This window comes from Cynocephalus volans, chromosome 7, assembly GCF_027409185.1.
Source record: "Cynocephalus volans isolate mCynVol1 chromosome 7, mCynVol1.pri, whole genome shotgun sequence".
Classification (NCBI taxonomy): Eukaryota; Metazoa; Chordata; class Mammalia; order Dermoptera; family Cynocephalidae; genus Cynocephalus; species Cynocephalus volans.
The window spans coordinates 123669270-123686162 of NC_084466.1; the positions used below are offsets into that span (position 1 = coordinate 123669270).

Consider the following 16893-nt stretch of genomic DNA (forward strand, 5'->3'; position numbering starts at 1 on the left):
TGCCTGCAACTCTCTGTTTTAGCACTCAAACTCTAAAACTTTCTAAGATGACCATTGGTCACCCTACAAGAATTCACCTGGCCCAACTTCTTACCCAATACTCCTCCTCCTCTTCTTCCTCCAACTAATGCTAATATTAATATAACCATTCATTGGGCTCTTCATTGCACCACATGCAGTGCTAGGTGCTTTACATATACCATCTCATTTAATCTTCACAATGACCCCATTTTATAGACAAAAAAACTAAGAACCATACAGGTTAAGTGAGTTCCCCTGGGACATGTGGCTAGACGGTGGCAGACAGGGTATGAACACAGGTCTGCCTGACCCAGATCATCCTCTAGGACTTCTAGTGACTGGAGCTCTGTCCTTTAAGAGGCAGCCTATTCCATGCAGAGTTGCTGGGAAGGAGCCAACCAAGTATTTGTTAATTGCAGTGGAGTTACTGAGAAGAGCACCTGATTCCCTTGCCTGGTTTGGTTTTCCTTTCACATTCCAGATTAACAATAATTGGCTTTGTGGATGGTGCTCTGGGGCCACTGGTAAGTAGAGCTGGATGGCGGACTTCTTGCCATAGTCAAGCACCCCTCCCCTTTGTAGCAGTGGATTTGCTCCCATGCACAGACAGGATGCTGGCAAGGGCCCTGATGTGGCAGCTTCAGGAGATTTCACTTTGGGGCACAGTTCAGTGCTACACTTTGGAAGTACACAAGACCCAAGCAGCCCTTAGCAAGGGTCATGGTGTCAATCCCTTACACATAATCCTGAGACGTCACCAAGATGGGTGCCCCGAGACCTGGCCAGGAATCAAATTCCCTATTATGGAAGTTCTCATCTTTATGTAAGTTGAATGAAGCAGACTGTTGTCACCTACCTTAAATTCCCCCATCAGACAATCTGCCCGCAAAGAATGGGAATTATAAACCTGGAAGAAAGAAGAATAGTGAAGGACGGCTGGCTGGTCCGGCACTCGGTGAGCAGTACCTTCCTACTCGTGGCCCCTTACCCGGAGGCTGATGATCTCATCCATCAGTTCAGAAGGGGTCATGTGCACATTGTAGAAAAGTAACTGTCAAAACAACAGAGAAAGTGTTGCAATGTTAGTGTGGCATTCAGGTTTAATGGGATCTGATGCCATTAATTTTGAGGGCCCTCCTAAAGAAATACAAAGCACAAATTCAAAATTAGGTTTGACTACATGAATGCATTGCAGGGCTTCGGAAAAGGCCCTGAAGTTTAAGCTTCATGGTAAACCCACTTCTGCATTGAAAACGGGGTAAGTAACAAATATAGCGTTCATTTAACTAAATAAAAATTTTCATTTGGGACTAGATATCTACTGGCCAAATGAAGTAAAGATCTAAGGTTATTTCAAGTTGCAACTCTTACTAAAATGGGTACTTAAGGCTGGAGTGTTCGTTTAATTCTCTAATGTGTTTGGCTCTATCATTTGTGTCTAGTGATTCTAATTTACTCTTTCTAACAAAATACCTTCAAAGAAACTTTGCCCATTAAATTATGTTAATGCCTCAGCAGAATCAATACTGATAATATTTTAACTCATTGTAACAGCTAAATTTAAGAAAAGAGATGAATATTAGGTACACAGAGGTTGTACCATGTCAGCCCAGTAAACGTTAATCCTAAGAAAAAAAGCTTGAGCATTTATTCAAACAGAGACTTTTTTTTTTTTTCTCCAACTTTTTACTTAGAAATATTTCAAATCCACAGGAAAAGTAGAAATCACAGTAAAATAAACACCATCTTTCCCCTATGTTCACCAATTGTTTCCATTCTGGGATACTTGCTTTATCTTTTTCTTTTTCTAACTGAACTATTGGAAAGAAAGTTCTAGAGATCATGACACTTCTTCACTTCTTGGACATACATCTGCATGCATCTCCTAAGAGCAATGAATCTTCCTATATAATCACAATACTATTACTACACCCAAGAAATTTAACATCTAACATATAGCCAATTTTCAAATTTCTCTAACTGTCCCAGAAAAGAAGTTCTTTTTAGCTTTTTTAAAAAAATCCAGGTTCCACACAAGGATTGTACATTTGGTTGTTTTGTCTCTTCAGTTTCCTTTTACCTAGAACAGTGCAATTGCCTTTTTCGTTTCTTGCTTTTTTCTATAAAGACCAGTTGCTTTGTAGAACAGCCCACGATCTGGATTTGTGTGAATGTTTCCTCGCTGTTGCATGCAGGTCGCCCATTTGACAAGACATGACCCAGGTGATGATGCTGATTACTTCCATTATATCACATCAAGTCACCCATGCCCTTCTGTCCCGTCATTGGCGATACCGAGTTTAATCACTTGGTTCAGGAAGATGTATGTAAACTAGAAATTTTTCAGTAAAATTCTTCTATTCATTTATCAATTAGTCTGTTTAGAGGCTCAATTATTTGATTATTCCCTTTTGCCAAGAAATCTAATCCCCTCCAAATTCACTAAAATGGGAAAATTCTGAGGAAGGTGGAGACTCCTGCTGGGCTCCTCAGGCTGTCAAGTAAACACGAGCCTGCACTGTGAATGCCCTCATGGGTCTTACGCCTCATGCCCCAAGTCACCCAGCACCTTGTCCTCCTTCCCGTCCAGGCTTGCCCTGCAACGTGACTCCCTCCCAGCCTTCCCCGAAGTCCACTTCAAGTGCCCCTTCTCAGTGGGCCCTTCCCTCTTGCGTGCGCTTTGATGCTACTTGGTGGCATGCAGTCATCTGTGACCCGTCTGAGGAGGGGAGGTTAGAGGTGAGAGGAAAGGGGGCCTTCTGCAATGCTGGGGTCAGCTTGAACAGAGGGGGAGAGACAGAAACACTGGACAGAAGACACGGACTTCTTTTGTGAATAGAGAGGTAGAAAAAAACCCAAAAGCCGAAGCTGAGGCCAGGATTAGAAGCTGTGGGGAACGCAGAGAGACTGTGAGAGAATGAGACAGGCCCAAGAAATCTCAGAAACACATCTCCTCAGCAGAGTGAGGCCAGACTCTGAAAAATTCCCCAACTTATTTCTCCTCACAGCCCAGCTGTGGAGTTTTGTGGCATTTGCCATGACTGTCAAGGTATCAGTATTTTCAAGGAGCAACAGAACCAGGCTGCATTCTCAGTGTGTGGGGGGGAAGCTCTGTATGCTCATAATTGCTTCCCTTTAACCTGTATTATTTTTATAACCAAGTAAATTTTAACACCTCTAAAAATTTGGATTACTTAGTCACACAGAGTCATTCGTCAGAGACATCCTGCTAATTAGATGTAGGTGACATCATGTACTGAGATCCATCTGGAAGTTGTTGCAAAAACACCAGAAAGACACCAGCAGCTCTGAGAACCAATGAGCAGGAAATCAGAGGATTTCCAGCCCCAGTGGTTCCTAACCTTGTATGTTCACGCTGCTTTACCAGCATTGCCAGGCTGTTACCAGTAGTTCGTGCGTGTGTTCCCCTCCCCACAGGACTCTCTGAGCAGGAACTTGCATTCTCTGCCGCTTACCTCATCAAAAAATGGATTGTTCCCTCTCTTGATCCTTGTTCGGTGTGTCTGGCCACAGACATGGACCTTGACCACAGGCCTTACATTGTTGCCACTTAACTGACGGCCTTCAATCACTCTGACCCGGATCTGCAAGCACAGAAGGGGTGTTGTTACTGACCCTTTCCCAGCGTGGGTGTAAAAGAATCCTCAGGTGCTTTTACAGTTCTTTAGCCTCCAAGGATCGTTGAAACCAGGTCAGGGCAGCTTGGCAAGGCACTGGTGCTCACGGACTGGGAGGGGCCCCTGCACTCATTCCCAAGATGGGAACAGGGATTGGGATGTAGAAACCAAGAGCAGTCGTGGGAATGAAATAGTGCCCAGCTGGCCTGGGAAAGGGCAGGGAAGGGCTGAGGTCGCTGCTTAGGCTCCAGCCCCTCCACTGGTCTTCCTGAGCCCAATGGTACATGGACTCATTCCACAGCCGTCTCCCAAGCCTAAGGTAGTACCCAGAGCTATGCAAAATGCAGGATCTGTGCTTCTAGTCTTGGATGAGCTCTTTCCTACCACCAAAGAAAAGGAAAGTTCTAGTTTTATTTCTCTGAAGAAATTCCCTCAGTTTGACTAAACCCATTTCCGCATGCAGAGGAAAGATGGAGAACTCTTCCTGCTGGGTTTATGCACCAACATCCTTTTGCACCAGTGGAGCCATCACCCACAGGAATAGGTCATCGTAACATTGCCACAGTGGTCAGAAGATGGGCATGGCGGTGGTTAAGCAAAAACACAGGCACCTGGGCTCTTTCTACCTGGAAGTCCTGTGGCTTGTTGGGCAGTGTCCGCCGGCGGTTCTTTCCTTTGCTGAGCCTCCGAGCAAGCTGAACTTCTGACACCGTCCCAACCGGCCGCCTGGGCCCAGGGTCCCTGACCGTACTGTCCAACCTGTCTTCATCACCTTCATCTTCTTCCTCTTCTCCTGAAATATCAAGAAAAAATCCAGTTAGAGATGGCCCTAACCCTATAAATGTCTGAACACTCAGGTCTCCAGGGCATGGAGAGTTTTGCCCACCATTATGTTCTAAGTGTTCCTCAGGTGGCAGGTGAAGGAGATGCTCTTGGCGACACTGTCTTGGTGACACTGGAGCAGTCAGTGGGCAGCACGGGAGGCACAGAGTGAGGAAGAGGCAACCACAAGGCAGTAAAAGGGCTGACCCAGTGTACAAATCACTTCACGATTGAGCCCAGGGTGCTCTTCCTCCTCACCACCTGTCCATTCATGCTTAGCCCATCCCAGCCTGGCTTCTGTCCTTCAGAGAGCAGCCAGGACCTCTTCTTGCTAATTCACTGCCCTTTTCCGAATCCTCCTACTGGATCTTCCAAGGCATTGGACACTGGTGCTCACACATACCTCCCTGGATCATTGCAGTTCTCCTACTACTTTGACTCAACTTTTTTGGGTCCTTGCATGGGCCCCTGCTTTTGTCTCCTATTCACTGAGTGTGACTTTTCTGTCCTCTGCCCTCTGCTTTGACTCAACACTCTCTGGATCCTCACTTCACACTTCCTTCAAGGAGCCACAGACCCACAGAATGTTAAGACTAGAAGGGATCTTAGAGATCCTTCTTCCAACCTACCTCTCTCCCCATTTTACAGATAGAAAAACTGAGGTCCAGGAAGCTAAAGCAACTTGCCCGTGTTAGATTATCAGGAGCTGAGCTAAAACCAGGACCAAGTCTTTGCCCTACCTCATTGGTTTAAAACTTGATCCAAAACCAAGTGCAGGTGAAGGAGATGCTGTCTTCCTAGTGCCTCAATATCTTTGTCAGAAGAAACAGGAATACCCCATGTTCTCACTCATAACTGGCTGCTAGGAATGAAGCAAGAAGAGGAGGGAGGAAGGGAAGGAGGAAAGAAGGAAGGAATGAAGGAAGGAAAGAAAGAAAGAAAGAAAGAAAGAAAAGACCACAACAGTAAGTTGAACTTTCAGAAGGAGAGAACAAACCTAAGGATGCTAGATATGGGGGGGAGAGAGGGAGAGGATTTGGGAAGTGATAGTTCAGGTAAAGGGCATAAAGAAATATACGATTTGTAAGAATGAATACGCTAAAAATAAATTTTGAAAAAAAAATTTTTTTTAATCTTTGTCAGGATACTGGGAAAACTCCAGAGAAGCCAAAGAAAGGCAATGACAACCTTTGTCCCCTGCAGGATGATCTGAGTCTCCTCTTCCCTACTCTTGAAGAGACTTCAAAAGAAGAGCCTGCCTGCTGCCTCTCTTAGGGCACCTGGATCCAAGCTCTCGGAATGTCCTTCCTCCCACTCTCCACCAGGTGAGTTCCCCTCCTCTTGCAAGTCTCAGATGAAATTTACTGTCTTCCCACAGGCCTTCCCCACCTCTCCCAGGTAGAGTTGGTCACACCCTCTCCGCCCCACCTCGCACATTCTTTCTAATCTTCACAGTAGTCTTGCATCACTTGTTAACCCACAGTCCTCCCCCACTCCCAGACACTCTCCAGAAGCAGGGGCCTTGCCTTTTCTTCTTTGTATCTGCCCCCATGCCTTACACAAATCCTGACACCTAGAAGGGGCTTGATAAGTGTGGAATGTGTAAATGAATGAGGTGGGGCTGGGATCCTGACCCCTGCATGTGCCTTCTGGGGTTCTTTAGCAGTTTGGCAAAGCCACGCAGTTCTCAGGGAAGAGTGCCCAGGCAGCTAAAGGGGCGCTCTCCCAACCTCGGCACCAGCCTCAGGGAAGCACAGAAGGTCAGGCCTCTCCTCTGCAAACCTGTTCTAGACTGAGCAATGGTTGGGGCAGATGGCTCTCAGGTTCCCCCAAATAACCAAGACTAAAGTCCTTCGATCATCCTGGGCCCAAGTGGGACTTCCTCCTTGCTATGGAATGTACCATTTGGGGTTGCTGGTTGTTTATAGCAGCAATCAGGAGAAAAAGTAGGGGTCAGTCATACCCCTTTGTAGTGCTGGACTCTGGGCAAACACTCATTAAGCTCTTGATGGATGCTCTAGAATCAGACTGCAGATAATGTAGAGCCAATTGCTTCTGGAAACACCTTCTGCTATTCAGATTTTAGGCTGAAGGGATGGATCACAGGAATCCAGCATAAGCCATGTAACAGCCAACATCTCTGAATAGTAGCAGAAGGATATCTGAGCAGGAAATCTCCCCTTTATGTGGCAGGAAACTGGGCAGAATTAAACAATGCTGTGCTAAGTGTTCCACAGAGAATGAGGGGCCCCTGAGGCCCTGCTGAACACACCCTTCTGCGCAAGCTGTTTCATTACCAAAATGTTAGTGGCTGTGCTGGCATGCCCTGTTAATGAGAGCCGGGCATGAACTCGCTCCACAGCCAAGTGGATCTACGAAGAATGACTCTTTCATGCCCACAGAGGGCCACACTAAGTTGGGAACCACTGAGTGAACAGGAAGCTGTTGGTGGTATTGGCTTCCTAGGGTTTTGGTAATAAAGTACTGCAAACTAGGTGGCCTCAAACAAAAGAAATTTATTCTCTGTTCCAAACCCTAAAAGTCCAAAATCAGTATGTTGGCAGGGATATGCTCTGTCTGAAGCCTCTAGGGAAGAATCCTTCCTTGCCTCTTCCCAGCTAGTGGCTCCTGGCAATCCTTAGCATGCCTTGGCTTGCAGCTGCATCATTCCAGTCTCTGGTGCTGTGGTCACACAGCCTTCTTCCCTGTGTATCTGCGCATCCTCACCTGGTGGAAGGGCAGCCATTGGATTTAGGGCCTGGCTTAATCCAGTGTGATTCATCTTAACTAACTACTTCTGCCAAGACCCTATTTACAAATAAGGTCACATTCTGAGGTTCCATGTAGACATGAATTTTTGTGGGACACTATTCAACCCACTAGAGAGGCCATCTCTTGTACCTTTCCAGTTTACTCCATCTATTACTCCAGCCACACAGACAGTCCCAATCTGTTGACCACACTGCCTTCCCTGCCCCATACTTCCTTCATGTCTTTGATTTTTCTCCTAGCCCATGTTAGACATTGCAATCTGTCCCCTATATGCCCCTTAATCCCTTCCATTCTCACTTCTTTGCACTCACCTGGCTCATTCAATGCTCCATGAACTCCACCTCTGCACCAGACAGCTGAACTTGACTGAGAAGAACACACACCTTACCGACTGGTGCTACCTTAATTTCATGACCTCAAGTCCTGAAGTGGACTCACAGGACTGCCTGGCCATCCTACCACATTTCCAAGGCATCTATTCCAAAGCTTTCCTGCACCCTGGTCTGAGATAGACACTAATTGGCCATGGTCAAATCACTTCACCCTTCTGAACTTACCCTATTTTGCATCTTGAAAGCTTCTAATACCCTCTCTATCTTTCTTGTTGTCAACTAATGACCTTGCTTCCTATTTCATCGAGAAAATAGGCAATTGGAAGAGAATTTCCACATCCTTCCAACTTCAAATCAACCATCCCACCTGCATCTGTTCTCTGCCTGCTCTCCTGCCACAATTGCTAAACTGTCCATGCTCCTGACTTGAAGCCAACTCACATCTGCACGGATCCCACCTCCTCTTACTCAAGGATTTTGGTTCTGCAGTTTCCGCCTCTATATCCACTTGCCAGTTTTCTCCTCTCTACTGGATCACTCCCATCAAAATATAAAGATGCTGAAATATCACCCACGATGTTTAAAAAACAAAACTTCCTTTGACTCCACAGCAGACCCTATAGTTACTGCTCCATTTTCTTGCCCCTCTTTACAGCGAACTCCTCTGAACAATCATCTTTATTCACAATCTTCACTTCATGTCTTCTGATTCCCTCTTGAGCCCTCTCTAGTCAGGCCAAGGTCACCAAAGACCTTCATTTTGGGAAATCTAACAGTCCAGTCTCAGGTCTCCCCTTACTCAAACTCTCTAGAGCATTTGTTCATTTAATCCCTGAACACTTTCTGCTCTTGGATTCAGCCAATTGGACCACAGCCAGACTGCTACTCCTGGCACTTACAATTTGAAGTAATAACCAAAGAAACTTCAGTCATCCTGCCTCTTTACATTAACCTTGGCTTCCATTAGGCCATTTTAATAGAATCATAGAACTTCAGAGCTGGAGGAAAACACTACATGTCATTTAGCCCTGTCACCTGGTGTTGTAATTAAGAAATTTGAGGCTCAGAGAGGTTAAGTAATATCCCTACTGTCACACAGCCTGATAGTGGGGCAAATGCTCAAATCCAGACCTGTTGACTCGCTACAGCTCAGGGTCCTCACTGTCCTTCTCTGGTTGTGACAAACTCATCACAGCTCCCTTGTATTGATGCCATCTGCCTCCCCAACAATTACCATGTCACTTGGTCAAATACTACCTAGTTTTTGATTGCACCCAACACTGACCTGTCTCCTTTCTGAATGTCAGTAACTCACAACCCACACTTGGTTACAAGTGATGCTTCAATTAACACTAGGAATGGTTCTCCATCCCAACTCTAGCAACTTACCAAACAAGTCTTCATAATTCCTGAGAGGTATTATTGTCCTCTTTCCAGAGGCTCAACAGTGATATTTCTGTACACTGCCCCCATGTGGGGTCACTTGTGACAACGACACTTTCCTACATTGCTTCTGTTTACCTACCCGGTGCTGAAGAGCTGGCAGCCCTAGGAGACCTTATGATACAAGTCAAGTTTGCCTTTGGCGTCCCCTACTGTGTCTCTCCACAGTGGGTATCAACCTCTCTCCTTCCTCCAGTTTCCTATACCCTTCTTCTCTAGCATTTCGTCTCCATACCAAGCAGAATAGAGTGGGCTATCAGCCACCCAGATCTCACCAGATCTGCAAGCCATCCCCTCCCATCTCCACCACCCCCATTTGTCTTTCTACGCCTCACAAGGGAAGGAGATCCTGTTCAAACTTCCCAGTGAAGGCAACTGGTAGGAATGGCTGAAGGACAGGACACCTGCTCAGTCACCACTGTCTCCCTCCTGGCCTGGGATACTGAACTCCACCCCTGCCCCCGCCAGCAGCCTCTTTATCCAAACACTCTCCCACTCCTTGCATTTTTTCAGCCTAAGCACTAATTGGACCACCAGTCAACCTAATCCTTTTCCATCCCTTGAAGGAGAGTCCTTTATGGAATGCTTTGTGCTTTTTTTTTTTGTCACTATTTACTATTTCCCACAGCAACCTCGTTTTTCTAGAATCCTAGAATGCTTCTCTCTGCCTGTGATATTAATTCAGCTTCTCATGATGAAGTGGTAGTACTGGTCAAGGCAGAATTTTATTATCTCAGACCAAAAGCCATTTGAAAATAGAACAAAGGGCTAGTGTCGTATTATCTTCAGTGTAAGTTAAAAGTACAACACAAAGCAGAAAAGAGTAAGTTTCAAGGCATAAAAATATGTAACATTTTAGAAGTAACATATTGATTTAGCTGGAAGGCTGAATAACAACTTTCCTGGGTTTCTAAAATGTTAGAAGTTATATAAACAAATGTTTGTGTCCTACTATAAGCAGTTCATTAGCCCTCTCACACCACAATTCCTGGATAAATAGCACTATATGTGCCCTAAGAATCTTCTGGCCTGGTTGCAATACCCAAACCAGAGCAAAGGCGCCATGAAGAGCCCCCAGCAAGCAGTAACGTAAACACAGGCTGTGGGCAATCCTGGCAGCCTCTGCCTTTGATCAGTCAAGGCTGTGAAACAGTCTAGAAAACGCTGCCCAAAGAGCTCTGGATCTGGGCAGTGTTATGTTAACCAAGTAAAACGCATACTCCAGGATTTCTCAGAGTAGCTCCAGAACCTGACTTCATCAGGATCTGCTGGATGTCGCTGTTAACCGTACAGACTGGGGGGCTCCCCTCTGAGCCCACCAGAGGTGGGGAAGCGGGAGTGGGGAGGTGAGTTAAAAATTGGTAGAAGGCCACAAAAAGAATGATTACATGTGTAATGTTGAATATACTAATTGTCCCAATTTGAGCATCACATATTGCACACAGGTACTGATATATACAATCAATTGTGTTTCAATTTGAAAAAAGAAAAATAAAAAGATCTCTCTTGATGATTTTACTGTGTCTAAATTTTGACAATCACTTGTTGATTATGAGCATTTTGATTTTCCTAAACATCCTGGGAAAAATTGGCAGAATACAATCAGTTTGCTGGACAAAGCCATTTAATTAGAGACCTAATCCTGGAAATAGTGCCTGCAACACTCTTCCAGCACATTGATCTTTTGCAGTTCAGCTCTGACCAATCAGTTCCTTGTTCAGAAAATGTTCCGTGGATCCCCATGGTCTGTCCATGAAGGGAAAATGTCTCAGCCCAGCACCAATAGCCCTCAGGTACATGCTTCCCTTTCAACATACTTCTGAATGAATCAGTCTATTAGTGTTCTCCAAAATGCCCTTCCTGAAAAAAGAAATTCAAGCCATATCTACCGCCCATCCATCTTTCACTCATTCATTCATTCACTCAACTAACCAAGCATTTATTGAACAATTATGACATCCCAAGCACTGTGCTAAACACGAAGAGTACACAGTTGAAACACACAGCTGAAAAAGTGCTTTCTCTAAGAAATTGTTTCCAGTGTAATCATTTGCTTAGTCCTCTCTGGAGGAATTTATTATATTCAGCCTGGACTATCATTATTCATGTTTCTATCTTACCTACGTGCTACACTGCAAGCTCCTTGGTGGCAAAACAATGTCTTTCTCACCTCTGTGTGCCTCATAGACAGGTGTCAGTAAATGTTTTCTGAACTGGATCAAATTTAGTTTCAAGTGAAGTGACTTTGGTGTTCATGGGATAAAATAAATTTGAGGCAGGGAAGTCTGTTTGTGATTGAATTTTTGCATTTCTATAGTTGGACAAAGCACAAATTTAACAGATGGTTCTTCAAAATAGATGTGAAACTTTAAAAACAGTTCATTCCAGCTATAAGCAACCTAGGCTCCAGTCAAGCCAACTGACATCTGGTAACTCAAGTTGCCACAGGAACAGGTCTTCAGGTCAAACCTGTAGTCTGGGTCAGCCCATCCTCTGTCAGGGGTGGGTCAATAAAAGGGACATCTCTTGACACCACACACCTCCAATCAAGCCACCAATGTCTCAGGGTCTATACCCTTTGTCACCTTGATATAAGAACGCCAAGAAAGCATTCCATTAAAAACTAACCTGGGGTGTTCAGTTCCTGTGATCTGTGGTCATAACTAGTTTCTTCAACTTGCAGGGTTGAATTTACCTGAAAATCTTCACTTTTGTATTCTATCATAAATATTTCAAATTTCTCCTTTGCAGGAGCCTCTATGTAGATGGAAATCTTTAAAACTGATGTCAATAATTGCTGACAGTGATTATTTCAGAAGGATGAGATCGTGAGGGATTTTCACTTTCTGTCTTACATTTCTGTGATGTTTACATTTAATAGGCAGATACTTCTTTTGTACTCGAAGAAAACCCAACAAGCTCAAATTTTAAAAATTTGAAAATAGCTATATAAATAAAAGGAAACAGACATTACTTTTATGTAGAATGACAGAGTTTATTTTTTTTTTGAGAGTCAATTGAAGGGGAAAAAACTAAATTCTGGCCCAGATGTCCTGATTATGTCACTAAGGTATGCAATGCCAGCAGGAATGGCTGTCTGGCTGTGATTTCTCTGTCTTGTGTTTGTTGCTCTTATCTTCCCCCAAGATTATAAGTTCTTTTTTGGCTTGTGTCTTCCTTAGCATGGAGTTGTAGTAGGTACTCAACGATACCTTTGCTCAGGTTTTTCCTTGAAACATCCAGATAATTAAGGATACTAGAAGCTTTTTATAAATGCTGAAGAAAAGTTTCTTTTAGATGGATTGTGAAGCCAACATTCAGAATGTCACCCTTGACCCAGACTTGGTGCATATTTGCTTTATAGAACAAAGACAGCACTTCCAGATCAAAGAACCCTGTTCATTTTTTTAAAAATAAAGAAATTTCACTTTGTCGTCTCATACTTAAAAATAAAATTGTCCTGCAGACACAGCTCATTTGTAGGCCAGCACTTGGCAACATTCTATGTTTTAATCCATCCTTGAGGATTTCTTGTAGGTAGGGCTGGTCATATGGTGGTGAACTCCTACATCTTTTGTTTGTCTGGAAAATACACTCTTTCCCCTCATTTCCGAAGGATAGGCTTGCTGGGTATAGTATTCTTACCTAGCAGTTTTTTTCTTTTAATATTTTGCATATATCTTCCCATTTTCTTCTGGTCTGTAGAGTTTGTTTTGAAGTCTGTTGTTAGTCTGATAGGGGCTCCATTATAGTGACTTGACACTTTTCTCTTGCTTCTTTTAAGATTCTCTCTTCGTCTTTGAGCTTTGCCAGTTTGACTATAATATGTCTTGGACAGTATCTTTTGGGTTGAATGTATTTGGGGATCTTTGTGCCTACTGGATTTGAAGGTCTGTATCTCATCTTATACCCAGGAAGTTTTCCATTATTATTTCATTGAATAGATTTTCCATGCCTTTTCCTTTCTCCTCCCCTTCTGGAACACCCATGATTCAAATGTTTGTGCACTTAAGGTGGTTGTCTGCTAGCTCTCTTAGATTTTCTTCATTTTTTTAAGTTCTTTTTACTTTTTTTGGGGGGGGGCGGTTTTGGTCCACCTGGGTTATTTCTAAAAGACTGTCTTCAAGATCAGAAATTCTTCTGCTTGTTCTAACATGCTACTTAAGCTCTTGATTGTGTTTTTTATTTCACTGAGTGAATATTTCAGTTCCATGAGTTCTTCTACCTCCTTTTTTAAGATATTAATCTCTTTATAAATTTCCTCCTTCATATCTGGGATTTTTTTTTCTCATTTCATTATTCATCTGAGTCTCCTCGTATCTCAATGAGTTTCCTTAAGATTGTTGCTCCGAATTCCTTTTCAGTCATTTCAAGAGTTTCCTGCTCTACAGGGTCTGATATTTGAGAATTACTATATTCTTTTGTTGGTGTCATATTTTCTTGGGTTTTCATATTTCTAGTATCTCTACATCGATGTCTGGTCATCTGGTAGAGCAGTTGTTTCTTCTATTACTCTGGAAAGGCTTTGAGGAGAGAGACATTCTCTTCTTTTCCTGGTCTCTGCTGGTGACTCTCCTTGTGTCAGTGCAGTCAAGTGTCTGGCAGGCCATGTGCACAGTGGCTGTGACTACTGCTGTGACGTCAAACCACTTTTGCAGCAGCTATGACTGTGGCAGTGGCTGAGGTGGGCCACCAGCACAGAAGTGGTATTTTCATTGTGCTCCTTGCCTGCTTCCAGGTGGGGGATGCTGCCCTCAGCTCCTGCCTAGGACTCAGGGCATGCTCTGTTTCTTGCTGCTTCTGGGTGGAGAGCTGCAATCTCTCATTTCATTCTCCCAACAACTTTATGGTGTGAGTGCTGCTACTATCCTTGCTTTCCAGTAAAGAAAGCTGAGATTCAGGAAGATTATGACTTACCCATGGTCGCCAACCTAGGCCAGGCTATTTTATCCATAATGTCACACCTTCAGGATAAAAGTCTTGTCACCAGACCTGGACTCAAAGATTCTGGAGAGCAGGAGTTGCATCTTAAACCACTCATCCGCCCCCTCCCCTCCCACTCCCCACACTGCAGCATCCATCAATGGCACTCAAAAAACTCAGCAACCAATTTTTGTACTCTGTAAACACTAATAAATGGAGTGGCACCAACCTTTATAAGTTTACTTATTTTACCTGAATAAACCACAGTACTATATTTTTCATAAAGGTCTGGCTGAAAGGGTAACACAAAAGGATCCATTTAACATTTTGGCTCATGGAATGGAATAAACATAATGAAATTGCCTTTTATCTACCAATGTACTGGGCTGAATACTGTCCCCCCCAAAAGTCATTTCCACCAGAACCTCAGAACATGACCTTATTTGGAAACAGGGTCTTTGTAGATATAGTCAGTTAGGATGAGGTCATACTGGATTAGGGTGGGCCCTAACCTAATCGCTGCTGTCCTTATAAGAAGTGGGAAATTTGGACACAGATGCACAGAGAGAACAGCACGTGAAAACAGAGACACCCAGGAAGAACACCATGTGAAAACAGAGGCAGAGACTGGAGTGATGTGTCTACAAGCCAATGAATGCCAAGGAATGCCAGCAACCAACAAAAGCTAGAAGACAGGCATGGAACAGATTCTCCCTCAGAGTCTCCAGAAGAGGGGTGGTTAACTCGATGGGGGACATGGGCAATAATCACAATTTGTGTTAACGTGCATGCTGATAGTATTGATCTGGCCGTGACATCTTGGGCACAAGTGGTGACAGTCAGCTTTGTACCCCATGAATATGCATAATCAGTAAAAAAAGAAAAAGAAAAAAGAGTCTCCAGAAGGAACCAATCCTGCTGACACCTTGATTTCAGACTTACAGCCTCTAGAACTGTGAAAGAGTGGATTTCTGTTGTTTAAGCCCCCCAGTTTGTGGTTACAGCAGAACTAGGACACTAATGAACAGGGTCTGGTTTAGGAAGAATGTCAGCGTGAGGGAAGGTGTCCTGGTCTTCCCAATCCATTGTCTACTTCAAATAGCCCACCAGTTGGGGTTGCCTTTTTCAAGCCAGAAAGTACCTACTGCCCTTCCCAAGCAGATGCAAAAGCTAGTGACAATAGTCGTGGGCAGAGGGGGCAAGAAGGAAAGCGGTTGGACTGTTCAGTTCACACCTGTGGTGTGCTGTTCAGTAATGGGCAGTTTCTTCCACGTTTTGTCATCACTGCTGTGTAAGCAAAGGGAGCCATGGATGTTCTGGGGTGACTGAAGGGCTCTGGCAGGGCTGAGAGTCCAAGGACCAAGTAGTGTGCTCATGGGTGGTGCTAGGCAGAGGGTGACACACTGAGCATGTGGCTGATGTGCTGGGCTGTGTCAGTCCCAACTCTCACCAAGGCAGAAGGGGTCAGCTAACCCACACTGGAAACTCATAACTATTTGACCAAGAAATGGGCTGAAACATTAATATTGGGTGGATAAGCAGGGGCAGGAGCTGGGATCAGGCTGAGAGAAGATAAGAAGTCAGGCAGAAATGAGGCAGAGCCTGCACAGGGCAGAAAGGTCGGTGCCCCTGCAGGTGTAGAGAAGACCACGCAGGTGGCCAGAGAGCCAAGAGAAATGAAGAGAGGAGCCACGCATGGTGGGGACAAGTGCTAGGCTTCCTCCTAGGATGAAGAATGTCAAGGCAGCAGGTGAGTGTGGTAGGATGGGGTCCCTCCCTTCCTGGGGCATGGGCCAAGTCTGGGGTAGCAGCAGGGGCACTTGGTAACACACCTCAGGGCAGAGGAGGGAACAGACACAACTTCAACATCACATTACCCATGGGCCGAGCCCGTGGCGCACTTGGTAGAGTGCAGCGCTGGGAGCGCTGCGACGCTCCCGCCGCGGGTTCGGATCCTATATAGGACTGGCCGGTGCACTCACTAGTTGAGTGCCGGTCACGAAAAGGACAAAAAAAAAAAAAAAAAAAAAAAAAAAAACATCACATTACCCTGGAAAAATGTGAAGAGGAGGTCAAACTCAGCTACGTGAATGGCCTGACTGTCTTGTAGAACCTCCCTGAGGCCCAAAGTTCCCACCCCAACCCCATCTAGAGTGGCACCTGATGGCCTGAATGACTGACGACCCATGTCAGAGACCAAGAAGAGTAAGAGCTCATGCTGAAGGGAAGCAATTGGTTAGAGAACCGAGGGGCTGTTTGGGGATGGGGAGAGGGTCTGGGCCAAGGGAGAGAAAGAAAAGGCTCCAATCCAAGGGCACCGACCATGAGACTGGTGGCTGAGAGTGCAGCCTGGTGGCCGTACCCTTGGGAGATGAGGAGCCACACTGAGGAGAGCAGAGGGGCCGTGCCTTGTGCCAAACAACCTCAGGACATTGTATGGGGTGGAGGCTGCAAACCTGGAGCAAAACCGTGCTTGCGACTCTCTTGTGGAGTCTGTGTGTGCTTGATGGGCTCACTGTGAGGCTGCTTGGTAGAGGACTGCTTCACCCATCCCGTTTACCTTGAAGGGCATTTTGTTAACAATTGCCATGTCCCAATTCAGGCGTCTCCACCTGCCCTACAGGCCCCCATCTAGGTGGGCAGGGGGCTACAGACAGTGTAATGACATGGCAGGCTTTCTCTGGACACTCTCCTTGGGTGTCTTTAACAGATTCACCTTGGGGTAGAGTGGGCCTTCAGAAGGGTCAACTTACCTCCTATGCCTGGCATGCCGGTCCCACTCGGGTCATTTGGATGTGGAGCTGCCGGTGGGTCATAGCCTATCACCAAGTCAATGGTGGCCTGGGTAGAAATAATTCGTTGCAGATAGGATCAGTGCAGGTATCGGAATGGTATAGACCCAATGCGAACAATTTAGCAGGAGTAAAAGTCTTAGAAGGGAT

At 45.1% G+C, this 16893-nt stretch overlaps 1 protein-coding gene across 1 annotated transcript in view; it reads right to left on the bottom strand.

Moving 5' to 3' along the window:
- MYOF (myoferlin) overlaps positions 1 to 16893 on the bottom strand; it is a 145566-nt gene that overhangs the window by 88986 nt on the left and 39687 nt on the right. The window contains exons 5-9 of the mRNA XM_063103471.1: positions 16705 to 16792; positions 4286 to 4452; positions 3498 to 3626; positions 1010 to 1072; positions 878 to 928 (exon numbers count right to left, since the gene is read on the bottom strand). Of these exons, the coding sequence (XP_062959541.1) occupies positions 878 to 928; positions 1010 to 1072; positions 3498 to 3626; positions 4286 to 4452; positions 16705 to 16792 (498 nt within the window). The remainder of the gene's footprint in view (positions 1 to 877; positions 929 to 1009; positions 1073 to 3497; positions 3627 to 4285; positions 4453 to 16704; positions 16793 to 16893) is intronic.